This window comes from Belonocnema kinseyi, chromosome 2, assembly GCF_010883055.1.
Source record: "Belonocnema kinseyi isolate 2016_QV_RU_SX_M_011 chromosome 2, B_treatae_v1, whole genome shotgun sequence".
NCBI classification, from domain to species: Eukaryota; Metazoa; Arthropoda; class Insecta; order Hymenoptera; family Cynipidae; genus Belonocnema; species Belonocnema kinseyi.
This window is the reverse complement of record NC_046658.1, coordinates 59640002-59661005: the sequence shown is the minus strand read 5'-3', so window position 1 is coordinate 59661005 and position 21004 is coordinate 59640002. Positions and strand designations below refer to the sequence as shown.

Here is a 21004-nt window from a genome sequence, read left to right as displayed (position 1 = left end):
AACAGATAAAATTATATAATGTACTATATTTTCAACAATATTACAAGATTATGCACACACGTTTGAGTCGTGTCTTTTGATTTACATTAAAACATGTAAGACAGGAAATAAGAGCATAATCGAAATGTTTGGGTACTAGTGTTTAGCAGATTAAATTGTTATACGATAAAAAGAAAGATATACACGAAATCTAAAGTACGTGTTAATACTTTAACGAAAGACTTGAAGTGTCTTTTGACAAATTAATATTAATGATTCCCCGTAATTTTTGTTATTTTCTTCAACGAACCGAACGGAAAAGAAGTGTCTGTCTTGATAAAATGTAACGTGTATCATATTTCGCATCTTGTATAAAGTAAATCTCGGCTCTCAGTGCACAGAGTGCATAACAATATAGGGCTGTCATGAAACTTTTACAGGAAAACCATTTTCCCTCGACCGAAAGACACTTTCACCTTTCCAAACATTGTTTAGTCTATAAATTAATGAAATTATGGCGAAACTTGTTTTTGGGGATGTCTTTTTTTTTAACACAAAAAGAAGTAATGTAGATATGCATTGTGACTTGGAAAGAGTGGATAAGTGGGTGTTCCAAAAACTTGAAATTTATCAAATTCCTCTAACTCTCGAAAAAAATTCGATTTAAAATTGAGCAAATAATTACAACAACTAAAAACATTAAGTACCAAACAGTTTTGTACTTAAATCCTAAATCTTGAACACTCGAAAGGTTTGGATTCTTGTAAATTAGAACGCATTTAAATTCGAGTGTTTTAAATTTTAGTCCTTAAAATTTGATTAATTCGCATGCTTTCCAATTTATTTATTTACAATTAACAGTTTTCAAATTTTAATAATTTCTAGATTTACTTTTTGGAAGCCCTGAATTTCGAGTTTTTTTTCGCACCGCTCATGAGGATCAGTGAGAGAAAATTGGTTTCAATGACGAAGGAAAGTTTTCCAACTAGTTTTCTCGAAATGACGCCTACGTTCTTATTTGTTACTCGCTTCTTATAATTTGGCAATGTTTTAAGAACATTATTATAGGCTAACTAGAACGAGATATCACGTCGGTTAATCGGTTTTTTTTTTTCAATTTTCAACACGCCGATGAAGCCGCATTGTGTTGCCACTGTTTACCCCCAGATGAGGTATTTAATTGACCCATCGAACTGGGGGTAGGTGCTGATCGCTGCGGTGGTTGTGGAGCTTGTTGCTTTGCTGCTGCAATTTTTTAAAATAATCAATATCATTTTTTACATTCCACCAATTTTTCGCTATTAGCATAAACCAAATATGTAACATCATGCTGTGTGCGATTTTGTCAGACAGTTTTTAAATTTTACGGATTGTGTGTTCTGATTAAAAATTAAGAAGTGAGAGAGTACAAATTCCAAGTAAAGCGTGTGTAAAATCATTTGCTGAGTCACAAAATAATATTAAAGAGTAAGAAAATATTTGGTTATTTCTAAATTCTAGTGTCGATTTATTTTTAGAATATTAGATTTATTAGTTTGAAAATCTGGAAAATATTTGCAGCTTTCATCGAATTGAAAGTTGGAATTTTTACAGAAATAAGGGAAAGTAACTTAAACATATGAGAAGGAAGAATATACAATGTAAACCAAAACCAAGTAAAAAAGTATCTAATCTTTGGAGTACTAGTACAGCATTTTTTAAATCAATAATTACTAAAGGTAGGTAAACCTAAATTTTACTCAAATTATTAGAAAAAGCATAATACTCGGTCTAAACAAAACTTTAGGCTGTTTTTTTTCTTTACAAAAAAACGTTGGAAATTAATCAAAATGCTACCGTTTTTCTAAAAAAAATATACAATAAAAACCTCCAATTAGGAGAACAAATTTAATAATCGAAATTAATTTGGAAATTACTAGGCTGAAAACATTTTTTAGTACAAAACATTTTTGTAAGCTATTTTTGTAAGTTCACTTAAGCCACAGAAGTTACCGGAAATGGGATGTTTTAACTGTATCGCATTTTTTTTTATTTTGCGAAAATTTACATTTTGTGAATTGTTATCTCTAATTTTTTAGACGGGACTTTGAAATAATGAGAAACCCTCTAACAAAATCAAAAAGAAAAAGTTATCTTTAATATTATGATAGATACTGGATTAAAAAAGAAATTATACCCGTTTTTTCGGCTCCGATCTTAAAACTTCTTTTAGGCCACAAAGAAAATTGATAAGTTTCATGCTTTTTTAACAATTTGACCTAAATTCTGAAAATTTTTGTTGATCCGATAATACTATTTCAAGTTTTGATTAATGTGCAATTCCCCAAAATTTTGACCGTCTACCCAATTTTAGTTGAATTGTTCAAACTTACAGAAAAATAAATATAAATAATAGTGCTTTCAGCAAGAGTTCTGAACTCTTTACACAAAAATAAATTATATCACTAAAAGAAAATTTAATTATTACGTGCCAGATTTTTGATCTCAAAAATACAGTGACTAATGTCATTTTAAAAGTTACACTCATAGCCACCTCCAATACATTCTAATTAACTTGATCTAATTTTGGATTAGAAATAAAATTTGTAACTTATTTACCATGCACTTTCGAGAATTCAGTGCTAAACACTTTTCTTAGCAAGTGAATCACTCTTACAAAAAACACTTAATTCTAAAAAACGAACGTGCTTGAAGCGATTGAACTTCGATTACATCAAAAACAAAACAAAAAATAAAAATATTTTTTGCAAATTTCAGTTAAAAGTCCCTAAAGGATTTTTCTTGAAAACAATACACCAAAATCTGAATATCTGCCAATTCCTCGTGCCAAAAGTGCAGACATGCGAAAAAAGAATATGCCAATGTCAAAAATATCCCGATAGTTTCCTGGAAAGGAGCCGTACATAAATGACGTCTTCTTACGTACCGCAAACTAGGGCCTTGATTTTGCATGTCTGAATGTAATAATTGCTTTTTTCTAGAGAAAAATTATAGAGCCTATATAACTAAAAATTGTAAAACTGTAGTTGCAAAACCTAGGAAAAGCATTCAGGAATGTAGAATCAAGGGTGCGCCACTTTCCCCTACATGTGCCCCGCTTAGCTCCAGCTTCCGGGGATTTCTTACATGAAATAATTACCTTAAATATAGAGCAAAATAGTCATGCGTAAAGATGTTGTGACAGCATAGATGTCTCATAAATCTTCCAGAATCGACGGGGATATTTTGACATGGGCCTACAAGATATTAGTGCAGAGTGAAATGGTCGGTTAATTAAACATAGAATGTGGCGGATTCACGTTTAAGAGTGAGCAAGGATTGCCGTTGGTCCTCACCGATTAATTTGCTATTGTAGACCTTGGGACAGCCTGTAAAGGGGTCAGGAGACGGAAACTCTGCAATTGAGTGGAAAAGATGGGAGAACCTCGCATCCAGGTCTAGGGAAATCGGCTGGCCATTTCTCATCGAGGAACCTCTTGTGGGAGGGGTGGGAGGAGGAGGTGGTGCTGTCCTCTGGTGCGTGGATCCGGAGCGATGAGGAAGCGGAGGAGGTGGTGGCGGTATGCTGGGTGCGGTCACTGCAACCCTGGAAGGCGGAGGCGGTGCTGCTCTCATTATAGTGGCCGTGCTGTTTACCCTGGAAATCGGAGGCGAGGGCGGTCTTACAATCGGCGGCCTCAGGATGCGCCTTTGCTGCGTTTCTGATGTGTTTAGGCAATCCTGCGATTGATGAAGAGAAGGAGGCGTCGGCGCAAGGACAGGAGATGACCTTGGTAATCGCATACTCTGCGCCCTCGAAACGGTACCAGCTGTAAGGCTCAATTTCTTCGGGGGCGGAGACGGTTTTTTGGGGGCAACAGTCGTCGGAGGTGGAGGCTTCGGCGCATGTGTTAGTTTTCCGAAACCCTTGTGAATTTCTATATTAATTGACGTTGAATCAGAATTCATCACCTGGAATACATTACAAATGTCTAACTGACAAATCTAATCAAGATTCGCGCTAGCGATTCGTCCCCAAGCACAGAAAAATCTACCCAGAATCCTTATCTGGAATAGTCGCAGCTGACTGAGCAACCATTAAAATTAAGTTTAGGTGTGATTTTATGATAATGCCTCAGAAAATAGATGATTAAAACAACAACAAACATAAAGACAACAAAACTTCGATCTGTACTCACCTCTACATCCTAATTTATCGAAACGATTGGTAACCAATTTTAACGAGAAATCAGTAGCAACAGATTATCGATACATCTTGTAGGAATTTTCAGTATGTTGAATAGTTTTTAAAAGTTTACGTTTTTAGTGTAAAAAATGAAAATTCAGAAATGACATATGAATGGTACAATTTTAATAAATATTCAAGATATCGGAAATTCTTGAATAATATATGGAAAATATGTTACTACAGACTTCTCATTAAAATTCGACATAAATCGGTTGGTCAGATTAGGCGGCAGAGGTGGGCACAGCGCCTACGCGCAAAATCTTAAAATCTCTTAGGAAATTGTAATAATAATAATAGTCTTTAATCAATATTCTCCACAGAAACAACTTTTAAATCTCTTCCCGTAATTTTTTACAAAACTCTATAGGAATGATTAAAGTTTAATTTTTTGCCCCATTTTATCGAAAGATGACATTATTCGGCAAACAAGGTTAAAAAATTTATCACAATTACTCATAACAGCTTAGAATGCTACATAGAGTTCTTAAATGCCCAAGAACTGATGTTGAGCAAATGCTCTCGAGAATATGCTCAGCATTTAATCTAGAACAAAGCGTGTATAGAACATTTAAGACAATTTAAAGAATTTATTGTTGAAACAAATATATATCCTAATCATTGAATATATTCTTACTAAAACATTCTCGAGTGAAATAAACATATAGTTCCTTAAATTACAGAGTTGCTACAGATTAGGTAATTCCAGAAAGTCAGGGAATTTTCGAAAAAATAAGATTGAAGTCAATTTTCTTATTACGGTTAAAAATAGAAACTATCTGGTTGATGATTTATCATTTTAGTTGAAAAACATTTTTTTCGTTTAAAATTTAAGTATTTTGTTGAAAATTATGTTTTTTCAGTTCAAAATTGCTTGTTCTAAATGAAAATTTAACACGTACATGTTTGGTTCAAAATTTATCTTAAGTTGAAAATTCAAATATTTTGTTTAAAAATCCTGTATTTTATTGCAAATTTAAATTTGTGGGAGAATATTTAAACTTCTTTGCGACTATCTCCTCTTTTTGGATGAAAATTCCTTTAAAAATTCAAATATTTGTTTTGAAATTAATGTATTTTGTTAAAAATTCGTCTATTTTGGTATAAAACTCGTACTATTGGTTGAAAATTGATCTTTTTGGTAAAGACTTAGTTTTGTTCTTATTTAAAATTAATTTTTTAAACTGAAAATGTAACATTTCCCATTTTTGTCGAAAGTTTATCATTTTTGATAGAAATGTAATCCTCTTAGTTGAAAATGTATCTGTTGTAGGTGAAAATTCAATTACATATTTGTTGAAAATTCGTCTTTTAGGTAGAGGAGTACTCTCATTGGTTGAAACTTCATCTTTTTCGTTAAATATTAATTTCTGTGGTTGAAAATATAACTTTTTTTTTAAACATTTTTTTAAATTAAAATAAATAAATTAAAAATTTATTTTACCAAGTGAAAAATAAGGTATTTTATTTTTGGTAGAAAATTTATCATTTGTGTTGAAAATTCATGTATTTGTTTAAAATTCAAAATTTTTGTAGTTGACGATTTATCATATTATTTAAAAATTCACTTGAACTATTTCATTTTTTGTGGAAAACATACCTTTTTAGATAGAAATGTAATCTTTTTCGTTAAAAAAAGTCCTGTTTTACAGAAAATTTAACTATTTTGTTTGTTTGATAAGAATTCATTTCTTCGTTTGAAAAAAAATTTTTAGTTAAAAATGCGTTTTTTTTTAATATAGAAAATTAATCTTTTGGGTTGAAAATTCCACTATTTGGTCAAAATTCATATTTTTTTTATGAGTCATCACTGTGATTAAAAATTAATTTTTTTTAACTGAAGCTGTAACCATTTATTAGCCATTATTTTATATATTTTTATTATTTTAATTTTGTTTAAAATATATTTGAGATGGAAATTCATGTAATTTGTTGAGAACCATTTTTGGATACATTCTTTTGTTAAGAATTTCTTACATTTAAAATTGATCTTTTTGATTTGAATACTCAACTAAAAAGTGTTTAAAATATATTAAGAAACAAATTTTTTTTGCATTAATATTAATGATTCTCTAGGTGTATGGTTGGTTTTATACCTAGAGGAAATTAGAAATTGGGATATTGTATCAATCCTGAATAAGGCACTGTTTAATGCGACTAGTAAGTTTTCTATTACTGTAACTTCTTTTACCTTTTAACTTAAGTGCCCTTTTCAATTTGAATCGATACACGTCCTCGCACAATTTAAATAATGTAATTATTATTAATAAATAGAGAAAATACGATTTTTTAAAAATCCTAATTCAAAGTGCTTATAAAATTCTCAAAGCATATAAAGGTCGAGCATATTCTCATACTCGTGAGAATTTCTCCAAGGATTTAAACTCCTTAGAACTCTAATGCTACATTAATTGTTCTTTTGGCGTTTTCTCCCTTTGCACTTTTCCAACTTAAGTTGTTGTGCTTGCAGAAAACAGCTCATTTACATGAATTTATAAATCAAAGTTGGCCAAGTAATTTAAGTAAAATGGTTCATAATAAAATTTATAATGAAACATTGTTATTAAGTACCCTACAAAAATGTTGTAATCAATTAAAAAAAACTATATTAGACATTATAAAACTTGGTATAGTTGTACTTGGCAGATTTTTTTCATCTAAAATTTAATGCAAAAATAATGCAATCATGCAAATATAGCTACTATCTGTCCAAAAAATATAGGCACCTCGATTTTTGTATAGATTTTCATGAAAATCTCAGCAGAAAAAAATTATTCTAAAAATATGAGATAATATGCGTGTCACAGGTGAATATTTTGGCAATACTGATACAGAGTTTCAAAATGTTCTGATGATTAGAGATTATTTCCTGGCAAATGAAATGTGAAATAGTACCATAATCATATTATCGTTTCCGAATACTCAACTTTGAATAGCTCTAGTCACTGAAAAAAATTCTGAAAATTCTGAAAAAAAAAGATATGGCTTCGTTGGTCCTTTCTGTGCACAATGGTGAAATTTAGAGCCAAAAACAATCATTTTTTAATTAGCCTTTAACAAAAATGCAGGAAGGTGTCATCTCCGAAACTAAGAAACGTACTGAGATGATTCTTGAAGCAAATTATACATTTTTGGCTTTTGACAGTGTTTTATGTATTTTCAACAAGCAAAAAGTTGCACTTGGATGTTTAAAAAATTATTTTCTTCTGGGAAAAATACAAAAGACTTTACGATAATCGAAGCAATCGTATCCCTTTTTTTTGCATCAGGACTTAAGCACTGTGTAAACAGTCTGAATATGAGAAGGCCGTATTGCAAGCGTAACAGTAGCGCCATCAAAGTGCCCTGCTGAGAATGCGGTTGCCTCGATTATCGTAAAGTCTTTTGTATTTTTCAAAAAAGAAAATAATTTTTTAAACATCCAAGCGCAACTTTTTGCTCGTTGAAAACACATACAACACTGTCAAAAGCCAAAAACGTACAATTTTCTTCAAAAATCATCTCTGTACGTTCCTAGTTTCGGAGATGACACCTCTCTGCGTTTTTGTTAACAACTTATTAACAAATAATTATTTTTGGCTCTAAATTTCATCATTTTGCACAGAAGGGATGACGAAGCCATACATTTTTTTGCATAATTTTCATAATTTATTTTCAGTGACTTTGAGCTATTCAAAGTTGAGTATTCGGAAATAATAATATGATTATGGTATTTTTTCACTTTTCATTCGCCAAAAAATAATTTCTAATCATGTGAACATTTTGAAACTCTGTATCAGTATTGGCGAAACCTTCAACTGTAACATGCATATTGTCTCATATTTTTAGAATTTTTTTCTGCTGAGATTTTCTCGAAAATATATACATAAATCGAGGTGCCCATATTTTTTGGACAGATAATAGGCATGTTGAGAAAAAATAATGATTGTTTAAAACATTCGACGGCTGGCAGTATATAATTAGATAACTAACAAAATTGGATTTCTTCAAGAAAGCGAAAAAACATTCTGTAAAACGGAAATCACCATTTAAAAATACGAAGGAAGTCCACTTCCAAGTTGACTTGTTGCTGATTCAAGCACACGGAAATTTTATCAGAAAAAGTTATCCAGTATCGAGGAAATAGATATATCAGTTGACAATCTCCAAGTCACACTGATCACAAATTCAAACAGGCGTGGCCACGGATTGCGATAAAAAATGTAAAGTCGTAACTTTCAATCGAAATTAAAACTTAGTCCCGAAATATTAAATTTCTGAATGAAGTTGAAAAAGATGTCTGGAAACTTAAGGACGCTCAATAAGAATAATAAATATTTTTTATAAAAAAGTTGTTCCATTTCGAGAAAATCAGAATTTAGTGTAACGATATCACACTGTGGCACACGATTTTTCGTTAAAAGACAAAAAAAAAAATTTTTTTCTTCTTCAATGAACAATAATAATATCCAGAAATATTGATGCCGAAGAAAAATTTTTAACTAAAGCTTAAATAAATTTTTTACTAAAATTAAAATGTTTATTACATTAAAATTTAGTTTTTTTGTATTACTGTTTAAAAATGAATATATGAATAAATGCTTTTAACACAATGTGTATTTAAGTTTTTAAGAACTTTTCATGCAATAGACCCATTTTCGGAAAAATGTTGGTTATCTAGTTATATACTGTCAACCTTTATTCATGTGCTTTGATCTTATTCATTGGTAAACGATTAATAAAGATAAAAGAAAGAATATAATATATAGACAAAAGAATTGTTCGTCTGTCAATTATTTGCATTGGTTGCTATATTCATCTAAATATAGCTACAACTTGCAATGCAAGTTTCTGATTAGCTATTAGTCGGATGAAAATATTTATCAAGGTTCGGAAGGAGCAAGAGAAAGGATTGATTAATATGAGAATAATTTATAAACTAGCGGATAAATGATTCACGATTTTTCACTGATTAAGTCAGCAGTGATTCCGAGACTGGAATAGGAAATCTTGTTTCATTTATTATTCACCTGTGGTTTCTGCGCAATAGGTGGTGGGATAGGTGGCGGTCCTCGTTTCACACTCGGAATTGTATGAGTGTTATGAGTGCTATGATGAATGTTACTGCTACTAGAATTATTTACACTGTTTCCATTGTTTTTCTCTTCCAAGTTGCCCCTGAGTCCCGTGGGCTTTAGTTTCGGCATTCCGCCTGCGAAAAGGCCTCCAAGTCCGGCGGGACTTCCATTACTAATGCTGCTGCTGATATTACTTGACGAATTTAAATTGTTGTTTCTGCCAATACTTGATGAATTGGAGTTTGGAGCACTACTTTTTACTTTGCCTGAATTAAAATAATTTGCGAATCAGCATAAAAACAATTCTTTGTTCTTTTAAAGTTTTAAACCAAGCAAAAGTGGATTAGTCATTTTTAATGTTGAGGAATTTAAGAGTAGAATTTATTTATTGTTAGCTACTTAATAGATTTTTTAATAATAAAAGTGAATGATTATTGTCAAAAGAATATCAATGAAAGATTGCTTTTTTGAACGGACGTCATTGATTCTTTGACTTTCTTTTAAACTCAATAATCATATAGGGCGTCAATCGGTATTGGATTAACTTTAAGTGCTTCGGTAACACAGTTCTTACTATTACAGGAATCCACACAGATTGAAATCAGAAAGAGAAATTTTAATTTCAATGAAAATATTGTCAACTACAATATATAAAAAAAGAAAAGGGCCAATTTTGTATATTTGAATTTGGAATATTAAGGCTTCGAATTTGAAATAAATTTGGTGAATTCATTGTAAATCATTTTTAAATATTACGCTAAAAATGCATTGAAGCACATTTTTATCCATGGTAAAATAAATAAATGATATAAAAAAATCCTATATAAAACAAATGGTATAACAATATCACGCATAGATGGTCAAAAACCCGATTAATTGTGACAATGCGTAAATATGACTTAGTGGCTGTTTTTCAATTTTTTATCTCGAAATAAAGATTACGAATTTTGTGCACCATCAATTTTGTAAATTAAAATTTCCAAACAAGTAATTTCATTTCATGTTGAAATTTATTTCCAAATGTTTTTAAACATACGGTACCAACACTGTCGGTACTGGTAACAAAAATGGTTAGTACCGCCAATCAGATTTCTGGGAATTTTTTTCATGATTTACGTTTTATTTTATAAGATTAATTTTATGTTTCCAAGATTTTAAAACATCTCGAAAAATAATCTGGAAAGTTTCAAGATGAAAATAATTTAAATCGTGAGAAGATTACAAATAAAAATAACGCAAAATGTATTGAAAGAAATTTAAAACATTTCAAATGATTTCCTAAAATCTCAAAAAATAATGTAAAATATTTTAAGGAAAAATTTTGAAATTTTACAAGATTTTAAATTGCAGAACAAAATTTTCAAGAGAAACGAAAAAAGGTCAAGTGTTTTTTTTTGCTTCAAAATTAATTTTAAGAGGAAATTGAAAAAGATATCCTAAAATTTCGAAAAATGATGCAGAAGGTTTTAAAGCATTATTTTTCAATATCGGAATATTACAAAATTTTAGACAAAATTTAAGCAAGTTTAAAACATACTTAGACATTTAAAAAAATGCAAAAATAATTTTAAACTTAAAAAAATATCAACAAATTTAAATCAAAATGTCAATTTTTGAAGATTTCGAATAAAAAATTAGGAACAGTTTTTCTTTAAATTCCTGGGGAATTTTTATAAAGATATTTCAATTTTTTAAATTAATGATTGAATAAGACTTAAATATTTCCAAACAAATTTCGAGAAGAGAATTTAGGGCAATTTTTTAAACTTTTCAAAGTTGAAAATTTTATTTTTAACTATTTCATTGTGCATTGATAATTAATCTTTTTTGGTTGAAAATTCAAACTATTTGATTAACAGTTGAACCACTTTGTTAAAGATTCAATTTCTTTAATTAATGATTGATCTCTTTTCTTGGCAATATAATAACTATTTCTTTAATTAGTCGTATTTTTGGTCAGAAAATTATTCTTTGCGGCAAACACAGTTCTGTAGAAAATTGGTCTCTCTCGGTGAAAATTTAATTTTGTATTTATTTTGTTGAAAATTCCTCTTTTTTGGCCGAAAATTAATCTTCTTAGTTTGGACGAATTCATCTGTTTTTTTTTTAATTTAAAATATACTTTTTGATTGAAATGTCAACTATTACATTCTTTGTTGAGGATTCACCTTTTTTGGTTAAAATTTCAAACTACTTGCTTAACAGTTTAAAAATTCTATTTCCTTGGTTGAACGTATATCCCTTTATTTGGAAACGTTTATCTATATCTTTAAATATTCGTCTTTTTAGTGAAAATGTAATATTTTTTTGTTAAAAATAAAACGGTTTGGTTGCAAATTAATTTGTTTTGACTGAGGATCCAACTATTTGATCAAATATTCATCTTTTTAAATAAGTTCAACTAGGTTTGATTTAAAATTACAATCTTTTTTGATTGAAAAATCATCTTTCTGGTAGAAGATTAACTTTGTAATGAAAAATTTATATTTTCAGTTTAAAAATTCAATTTTAATGTTGAAAATTCGTCTTTTCTGGTTGAAAATTTAGTTTGTTGGTTGAAGATTCATTATTTAAGTTGAAAAATTAACTAATATGTTTCAAAATCATTATCCTTTTAGGTAGAAAATTCACATATTTTGGTAGAAAATGAAACTATTTGATTGAAAATTAAATTTTTCCCTGGGAATTTAACTTCTTCATTGAAAACTTGACTACTCGATTAAAAGTTGAACTACTTTCTTAAAAATACTGTTTCACTCCTACGTACAAATTATATTTTTTTATGAATTATAATGTTAGTTATTTTGATTTTGAAATTAAAAAATTCCTAAATAGAAAAAAAACTTTTTAGTTAACTTAAAGCTACTTTATCTAGTAACGATAATTAGTTACAATTCCAAGTACCTTACTGTAACTAGTTACTCAAAAAAGTACCTTACCCAACACTAATTACAACTCAGCTTCAAGCATTAAAGTGAAAATAAACAAACTCGGCAATGCTTCAAACAAAACAAATCTCTGATCAACAGCACTTCCTCATTTCCAAACGAAATGAGATAGTCTCCCAAAAAATCATTCAGACACTAATTTTTCCACCAGAAACCATGAGTTTAAAATCCTCGTGGGAGGTCAAGAAGGGTCAAAATCTCGATTTCTAAACTCTAAATCTTTCACCTTGAGAGTTTCGCCAGAAAACTACTTACCACTTATGGCAGGAGCACTTTTGTCAACAGTGACAGTTTTCTTTAATGCTTTTCCAGCCCTGATAGACTGTAAGAGCATTCCTCTTCCATCACCAGCTCCAGAATTTGCGAGGTTGAGTCCACCTGTGGGTGGCGGAGGCGGTGGAGCTGGCATTTTCTTTTACTCAATTCCTGCAAGCACAGCACAAAAAAAATACTTTAAAATCCTAAAACAACATTGATTTTGGCACCAGGCACGACAAAACACTCATATGAGTCACAGTGAGTCAGGATTATTGTTCGTGCGAATCACTGTATCTAATCGCGAAAAAATACTTTTAAAACACACACACCGGAAAAGAATATTGTGCAGAGCTTTCAGCAATCGGATAAGTGAGAGGCGTAGATCGTCAAATACGGTATACAAATGAGATTAACGAAGAGACCTTGGGGGGTCCATGCCCCCCGCACATTGAAACTAGGTTAACGTACGGAAGTCCCACAAATTGGATTCACTCTCGAGGATACCTCCCACGAATTTGATACATCAAAAGAGGTCAAATTCACTCCCGAAAAATCACTTTTCGTCACGATGGTGTTATTTACCTTTGATATTATTGCAAACGAAGGTCTCGTTATACGTCAAATGCGACTGCTCGATTTCCGAACTGTCGCTTTTCACGTCGTTCCACTCATTCTTGGAGAGAGTGACTGCTAGCATAACCTAATCGCTAGCCAAACGAGTTCGTGATTTAGTCGGTCCTTGGTGTTTGTGACGGAAAAAGAAATAAATATTTCACTTAATAGCCATATTTGAGTAAACGTTGACTCGACGACTTGAGAGACAGGGCCGACGGCCGACGCCTTCAGCACTTGAAGGCGCGAGTACACGAACTGATTTGAAAAGCAATTCTTTATGATATGTACAAAAGACCGAAAAGGGAAGGAATATTATTTTTTGTTAGAAAAAGATTGAGTTTCGCGTTTTTGATTATAGTAATTGAGCTTTCGAGCGGTTAAAGTAGACTGACGGAGACATTATTTATTATATGGAGTACTACTCCTGTCAGTTTGACGTTTTCTCCGAACTTGTGCGCAGCAATCGTGCGCAGTCGTTCCTCAGTTGAGGTTAGGGTTGAGAAATATTTGCTACTGGGAAATATTCACGGGCATATTACCGAAAATATAAAGTAAATTGCAAATTAATTTAGATCCATCGATATGTAGATTTCATATAGATATAGTAATGGATAGGTAGCTACGGCCGTCCGAAGTGGAATGAGGAATGGAAAGAAAGAGAAAATCAAGAAAGTTTACCTGTCTTTTTCTATAAGAATGATGATTAGTTCTGCTCATTTTCCATCTGCTTCCATAGAAAAGGATCAAATCACGAATCGCATTCCTTGGAGAAGGACAGGACGACTTTGTCGATTTCCCCTCTCTTTCTATTCCTTATTTCACAAATGAAAAATTTCAGGAAACTTTGGAATTGTTTCAAAGTTTCAATTACCAAGGCGGGAAAATTAAAAATAAAAAAATATCTATCAGCGAGAAATGATAGGCATCTGCCTTTTAAGCTTAACAACTCAGCAAAAAAAAATTCTAGCGCAATAAAAAAATAGTCATATGCCAGCTAAAAGTGTTCTGCGTCTAAAAATATCGCGACTTTCACACAAAATAAGACTATCACATACTTCCGGGTGACTGAAAATAATTACAGAGCCTATCCGTAACAGTTTGCAGGTTGAATCGCTTTAATATCTTTATTGGAACTGAAGATAATAGATTTGTACATTATTGTAGTTTTAACCAAATTTTTTTATTATTTATCAAATTTCTCAACTACAATTGGTTCACAACAGTTTTCCTCATACTCTCATGAATTTTTCAAATTTTTCCATTCCCCCTTGTATAAGAAATAATGCTCTTAACTTGACTGTTCTTAAATGTACCCGAAAATCCTTACCTTTTTTGTTACATTTTTCAGTCTGCAAAGCACAACATTTTTTTACATAAACGTCTTCAAGCTCATTTATGTAGAACACTTTTAGCTGTCGTATGACTATTGTTTAATTGCGCTAGCATTTTTTTGCTGACTTGTTAAGCTTCAAAGGCCTATCATTTTCTCGCCGATAGTATTATTAAATTTAAACGTTATGTATAAATAAATATTAATATGAAATCTATGTTAATAAACCAAACTCTTGGTTTCAGCCCCACCCCCCTCCCGTTCTCGGCCTTCCGAGAACTGCTGGGCCACGTCGTTTCTCGGGGGAACAGGTAGCAAGGTTGCGACTGTCGATTCGCAAGGGCCGCAGAGCGCGAGTACTCAGTCAAGTATATTGCGCAATATCATGCATTCCCATTGCAAGTAGTTCAGGCGGCCGTTACTGTTTTCGTTTTGATCTCCCCGAATTCAGTTCAAAGCTATTAGCAGGCAACCCCCGACACAGGACTGAAGACAAGAGTTTTGTGTATTGAAATTAATATTATGCAATATGAATGTTAATATAAATTAATATCATATATTATATATCATATATTGAATTGTGTATCAACACGCCGATCAACACTAAAGTTTATATATATAGGAAGTTTGCGAGAACCTGAACATGATCCTGTGCGGTTCCTATGCGCGTTCTGACGTATGATTCCTTCAAGGAAAAGTGACAAAGATCTTATGTAGGTACATCTTATACATCTTCCTGGTCATCGTGAAATGACTGACATAGAATCTTAGCCTGAAACGGGCCAGTCTATATCGCCTGAGAATATTCTGAGATTTTTTATCTGTAGGGGATTCAAATTTAATTTGATATATTGTGAAACTTTTTTATGTTGCTGAAACCTTGGTCTAATGAAACGTTTTATTGTGTCATGAAACTTTCTGTGAAACGTTTATTGAGTTATATCCCTATAAGTCTATTAATTAAATATCTAAAATAAATGTAACATTGATATTGGATTACAATATATATTCTTTGATCTCTTTATTTTTTTTACGCATTAGCCTACTGAAATACGCTGAAATTCAAGTAAATAAAAATCACCAATTGAAACTAATTTAAACTTTACCGCTCACATTATCTCTGAGAAATGCTGCTCTCTGGCGCAGAATGAAAGAAATATAGTCGCTCCTCACAGTTTTCCATCTTTGTCAGCATTTTTCCCTCAAGCAGCATGACACGAGTTTTGCGGGAGGGACTGTGAACAAGTTGGATCAAGTGGGTAGTGATTGAACAAAGTAACAAAACAAAAGTGAAGGATATAGAGCATTTTTGAAAGTGCTGTCAAACCTTGACGTGGTGTTTACGTGGCTTGGTATTTGCTAATCGAGCTCCGTCTATTTTTTGAAACTTTTCGCAAGTCTCTTGGCTTTGCGAGTCTCCCTAACCGTTACTTTGGAATCGGCTCCGATTTATAACATGGCCGGTGCAATGTTGTTTGAACGTTCCCAAACGTTCTCAAATTTTTCTCAAAGCGAAATAGAGCGAATCGTCTCCGACCCGAGCATCGCTGACGATGACGAGGACAACATCCGTATCAAGGAACAGGGAATCCTCCAGCTCGGGGAGCTTTACAAAAAGGAGGGCAAGGCTAAGGAATTAGCTGACCTCATCAAAGCTACTAGACCTTTCCTTAGCCTTATCAGCAAAGCAAAAGCTGCGAAACTGGTCAGATCCTTGGTTGACTTCTTCCTGGATTTAGAAGCAGGCATCGGTATCGAGGTAAGACTAAATTTCTTCATTTACTAAATTTATTTTGAGCCTCCTGACCTTTTTCTCTAACTTCTCTCAGCTCTGATAAAATTCCTCTTTTTCGAATACAAATATTTAATTTTGTACAATAACTTTAATTTAAACAAGGAATTGTTTCACTATTACTTCATAAAGATTGACAAGAACGAGACCGCGTAAGGTCTAATTTTCGTTTTAAATTGTAATTTTATATCAGACATTGAAGATTTTTATTGTTAATTTTGAACATTAAGCTATATAATTCATTTGGTTTTCAAAATCTGAGTGTAAACATATTATGTTTGGAAGTTCTAAATTGACAAGTCATTTGAAGTGTTGAGGTTAGGTTAGTAGGATTTCAAAAGTAATGAGAAAAGTTGTATTAATTGGCTGTATTTATTTCTTGAAGTATAGACAATTTTATTTGGTAATGATCATGCTTAAGGGCATGTGATACTTACAGTTTCCCCGGCTTTTTCCCCACAAAAATGAAAATTTTTAAAAACTGAAAATTTTTAAAAACTGAATTCGGAGATGCTATAAAATATCATAACGGACGTCCCCGGACTTTTTTTTTTAGGGATAATAACAAAAAAATGTATTGTGCTAAATAAAAATTTTATGTATATGCATTATTTTGAGGTTACGTCGTTTTTCATCTCTGCCTTTCCGATAATCTGGAAATTATTTATGAAATAAACTTTTTTGATTGCCTGCAAACAAGGTTGGTTCCGGGAGATTAGTTACTATGTTTATTTGTAAGTCCAGAGTTTTTGTCCAAAATATTGTGTAGTTTGGAATTAACGCTTGGGTGAATTGTAACACACATAACCTCGAAATATACACGCACGTTGTTAGCAATATAAAAAAATTTTTGATAAAAAAACACAAAAAAGTGTGCGGGGACATCAGTTAGCATGTTCGCTATCATTTCCCAGATTTTTAAGACGAAATATTTATTATTCTAGAAAAAAATCCGGGGGAACCTAAAACTGGTAAAATTGACAATTTTCCAAGTATCACATGCCCTTAATTGAGTGCAATTCTTGAAAAGTCCTGAATCGAATTGCCCTCACTATAATTTACCTTTTAACTTAAAATTCATTGAAATGTAGCCAATTTCATCAAAATTTACTACTGAATTTATCGAATTTACTGCGTTTTATTTTGGAGTTAGCTAAATTTCACAAAACTTGAATTAAATCATATAATAATTATGAATATTCTTTTGAATTGTACTTACAAAATGTAAAACAAGGTAAACAAGAGAATGCAAAATGGTATAATTTTTGTTTCTAGCTGAATTTTTGAAATAAAATTTTATTTAGTCATTTTAAGCACGTTTTGGAGAGTAAACTATCATTAATTCATTTTGTACCTTGTGTTTCTAAAAATAATTAAAATGTATATACTAGGTTCGAATGAACGAGTCATTCTAATTTTTAGGTTAGGTTTGCAGAATTTCATTATAATAAGTAACTAGAAAGTTTAAATTTATAGAAAGCATTTAGCGTTTTATTTTGATAACTATTTTTTATCTGATGTCAAGAATTCATTAATTTCACAAATGTTAGTATTTTTTCAGTCCTGTTGTAAAATTAAGTATCAAAGAATTACAGTACTCATGTAAAATCTCATAAACATTTTTGACACTCGTCTAAATTGCCCAAGGATGGCACAGGTATTTTTTATTACTTATATGATTTCTGTTGAAAAATTACACGTTTATTGTTAATTTCACACAGTTATGTGGAAAGCCCTTCAAAAATCGCCTGGAATTTACAATAAATTTGCAATTTCGTGACGGAAATCCTAGTACAAAAATTACACAAAAAAATGTATTTTGCTCACTTTTTTTCGTTATTTCTTACGGCATTGATTGATGAAATTAGCGTAAGTTGCTATCCCCAAAACCATGCAGTAATATCATGGTGCCCACTGAGCGGGAAAACCGGCAATTTTTCAGATTTGTTTTTACTTTCTTATAGTTATTACATAGGTAACCTGAATTTATAGAATTAATTACTGATAATTGGCACAGTGGAATTATAATTTAGGGATTTTCGAGGAAAACTGATTTGAAGTTAGAGTACACCTTAAGCTCACGTGTTATATATTTTCACTTGAAATGTCTACTGTTATATTTCGTGGTTAAAATTCTAATTTTGTTTGAGATTATAATATTTATTGGAAAATTTCATAATTTTATTCAAAATTCCACTGTTTTGTTAAATAGTCACCTGTCAGGCCGAAAGTTCAACCGGTTTGTTGAGCATTCGTTTGAAATAAAAATTTATCTCACGGTATGTTTGAAAGTTATTTTTTCCCGATTAAAAAGTTTACTATCATATTTTTAGTTCAGAATTCCTCTTTTGGTCAAAAATTCATCTTGCAGGATCTAAAGTTAATTCGTTTTAATTGAAAAATCTACTATTATGTTTTTTGTTCAGAGTTCATCTCTTTTAATTCAAAATTCTACCATTTAGTGGAAACCTTAATTATTTTGTTGAAAATTCAACTATTTTCTTAAAAAGTCACATTTTTGTCTGATACCAAATTTAACTGTCTTCTAAAAGATTCGTCTTTATTCCTTGAGAATTCAACTGTTTAGTTTAAAAAGGTATCTGTTTTCGAAGGAAAATTTAACTATTTGATTAATCTTTTCGAATGAAAAAGGCAAATGCTGTCTAAAACATTCGACTTTCAGTGAGAAAACTTCAATCGTCTTTTAAAAATTTGTCTTTTTGGGTATCATAAGCTTAAGAATGTGGTACCCAGATTAATGTTATTTAAAAAAATGTATTAATTCGAGTGACCGCCCTGAGTATTTTAGAAGGGTGTTACTAACCCGTTTTAATGCCCTTTGTAACTTTTTTACCAATATATTTTTCCTGAATCCGCAAAGTTATTGATTGTCAGACTATAATTATTAAATTCATATTCTGCCTATAATAATTATATACCTACTTAATCATTTAAATTCTCTAATTGCATAAAGTATCTCTTACTTTATTCACTGAATTTTCTGACTTGAGTAGAATTAATGGATCGATCAACTTAATTAAAGAATGGAGTATCGCTCTGAAATGTTGTAATTTTTTCTTTTCTGAAAAACAGGTTCAGCTGTGCAAGGATTGTATAGAATGGGCGAAGGAAGAACGCCGCACATTTCTGAGGCAATCCCTCGAGGCGAGATTAATAGCTCTCTACTTCGATACTGAAAAGTATAGCGAGGCTTTGCAGTTGGGAACGCAACTCCTGAAGGAACTCAAAAAACTAGATGATAAACAATTACTAGTTGAAGTTCAACTCCTGGAGAGTAAAACGTACCATGCACTCAGCAATCTTTCCAAGGCTAGAGCGGCGCTCACGAGTGCTCGAACAACAGCTAATGCTATCTACTGCCCTCCTAAAATGCAGGCCGCCCTCGATCTTCAATCTGGCATTCTGCATGCGGCCGATGAAAGAGACTTCAAGACTGCTTATTCTTACTTTTACGAAGCATTCGAAGGGTAATTTCATTCACATTTATAGTATTTTGTATTTAAACTTTGGCCATATCATGGAAAATTGATGGTAATATTTCAATTTCAATTTAAAGGTATCACAGCGTGGACTGCCCAAAAGCCTTGACAGCGCTAAAGTATATGTTGCTGTCTAAAATCATGTTGCAAAACCCCGAAGACGTTCAAACAATCATGTCCGGAAAACTGACTGTGAAACACGCTGGTAGAGATTTGGATGCAATGCGTGCAGTTGCCGATGCCAGTCATAAACGCTCACTAGCCGATTTTCAAGCTGCTGTCAAAAACTACCGCCAGGAACTTGAAGAAGACGTTATCGTCAAAGCTCATCTTGGATCTCTTTATGATTCGATGCTGGAACAAAATCTTTGTCGTATTGTAGAACCTTACTCCCGAGTGCAGGTAAAATTTTTAGCAAAACTCTAAATTAGACCTCAAACTGACAAACCGCGAGGCTGTTTGTTTACTCTTGAAACCTTAAAATCTGGTTTACACTAAAAATTCGAGTGACCAATGCCTCGGAAAATACGTAGCAGGCCTTGGACTCACTATACTATTTGACATTATTTTTATACTATTTCGAAAAAATTACACTGAGGCCACTATTTTCTCGCAATTGTTCGCTAATGCCACTATTTCTTTACTTTTCCTTGAAAAAGTATTTTTGAACTAATTTACTCTTCTTTGGTTATTCTTTGTCTTTAATGAGTCGGAAAAGGACATCTAATTTTGATTTTTAATTTTTGCAGTCTAAATTTTGTCCATGAATTTATGTAGGAGTCATCCAAAAATAACGTTAGAAGATTGAGAGGGTGAAGGGGTAATATCTTACTATTTCTTATGAATGAACAATGTACAACTGTCGAATCATGTATTTAAATTTTCAACGAAAAAAGATTAATTCTCAACAAAAAATGGAATAGTTGATATTTTAAACGAAGCAAGATATGTATTATAAGTTTTAAAAAGTTGCAGTAAACCGAAAAGGATGAATTTCAAACAAAATAGTTGAATCATCAACTTATAATAGATTAATTGCCAATAAAACAGTTGTATTTTTAATTAAAAAGATTAATTTTCAATACAGAAGATTAATTTTCTATCAAAAAACCAGGGTGGCCACAATCTTTCAAATTTTCGTCGCCCCGCTTCCCCGCGGTAAATATTAGGGATTTCTCCCGACTTAGAAAAAATTAACTCTATTTACGAAACCTACAGTCTGATCAAGAAAAGTGCAGAGATGCGTTTTATTACACATTAGCAGTAATTATAAAACCAATTTTTCAATATTATGCTCTAA

General features: G+C 31.6%; 2 protein-coding genes across 3 annotated transcripts in view; one reads left to right on the top strand and one right to left on the bottom strand.

Moving 5' to 3' along the window:
- Window positions 1-7: 7 nt before the first annotated feature.
- LOC117166921 (WAS/WASL-interacting protein family member 3-like) lies at window positions 8-13524 on the bottom strand. Of its 2 annotated transcripts, none has more exons than XM_033351380.1 (5): window positions 13050-13524; window positions 12465-12635; window positions 9214-9527; window positions 3315-3930; window positions 8-1224 (listed from the first exon to the last, which is right to left on the bottom strand). In XM_033351380.1, the coding sequence occupies exons 2-5, from the start codon at window positions 12616-12618 to the stop codon at window positions 1100-1102; spliced, it is 1209 nt and encodes a 402-aa protein (XP_033207271.1). In that variant the 5' UTR covers window positions 12619-12635; window positions 13050-13524; the 3' UTR covers window positions 8-1099. The 2 variants fall into 2 exon arrangements, with proteins under 2 accessions (XP_033207271.1, XP_033207272.1); XM_033351381.1 differs by lacking the exon at window positions 13050-13524 and adding an exon at window positions 12797-13025.
- A 2091-nt stretch (window positions 13525-15615) lies between these two features.
- Window positions 15616-21004, top strand: part of LOC117166920 (26S proteasome non-ATPase regulatory subunit 11) — an 8665-nt gene continuing 3276 nt past the window's right edge. The window contains exons 1-3 of the mRNA XM_033351379.1: window positions 15616-16171; window positions 19298-19692; window positions 19782-20106. Of these exons, the coding sequence (XP_033207270.1) occupies window positions 15869-16171; window positions 19298-19692; window positions 19782-20106 (1023 nt within the window). The 5' untranslated portion in view covers window positions 15616-15868. The remainder of the gene's footprint in view (window positions 16172-19297; window positions 19693-19781; window positions 20107-21004) is intronic.

Excerpts from the sequence above, each read along its gene's own strand:
- LOC117166921 (XM_033351380.1), bottom strand. The coding sequence starts at position 12,618 with ATGCCAGCTCCACCGCCTCCGCCACCCACAGGTGGACTCAACCTCGCA. Across the intron at positions 3,931-9,213 it reads CTATTGCGCAGAAACCACAG|GTGATGAATTCTGATTCAAC; the intron begins GTGAATAATAAA and ends AATGTATTCCAG. Across the intron at positions 1,225-3,314 it reads CTACAATAGCAAATTAATCG|CAGCAAAGCAACAAGCTCCA; the intron begins GTGAGGACCAAC and ends AAAAAATTGCAG.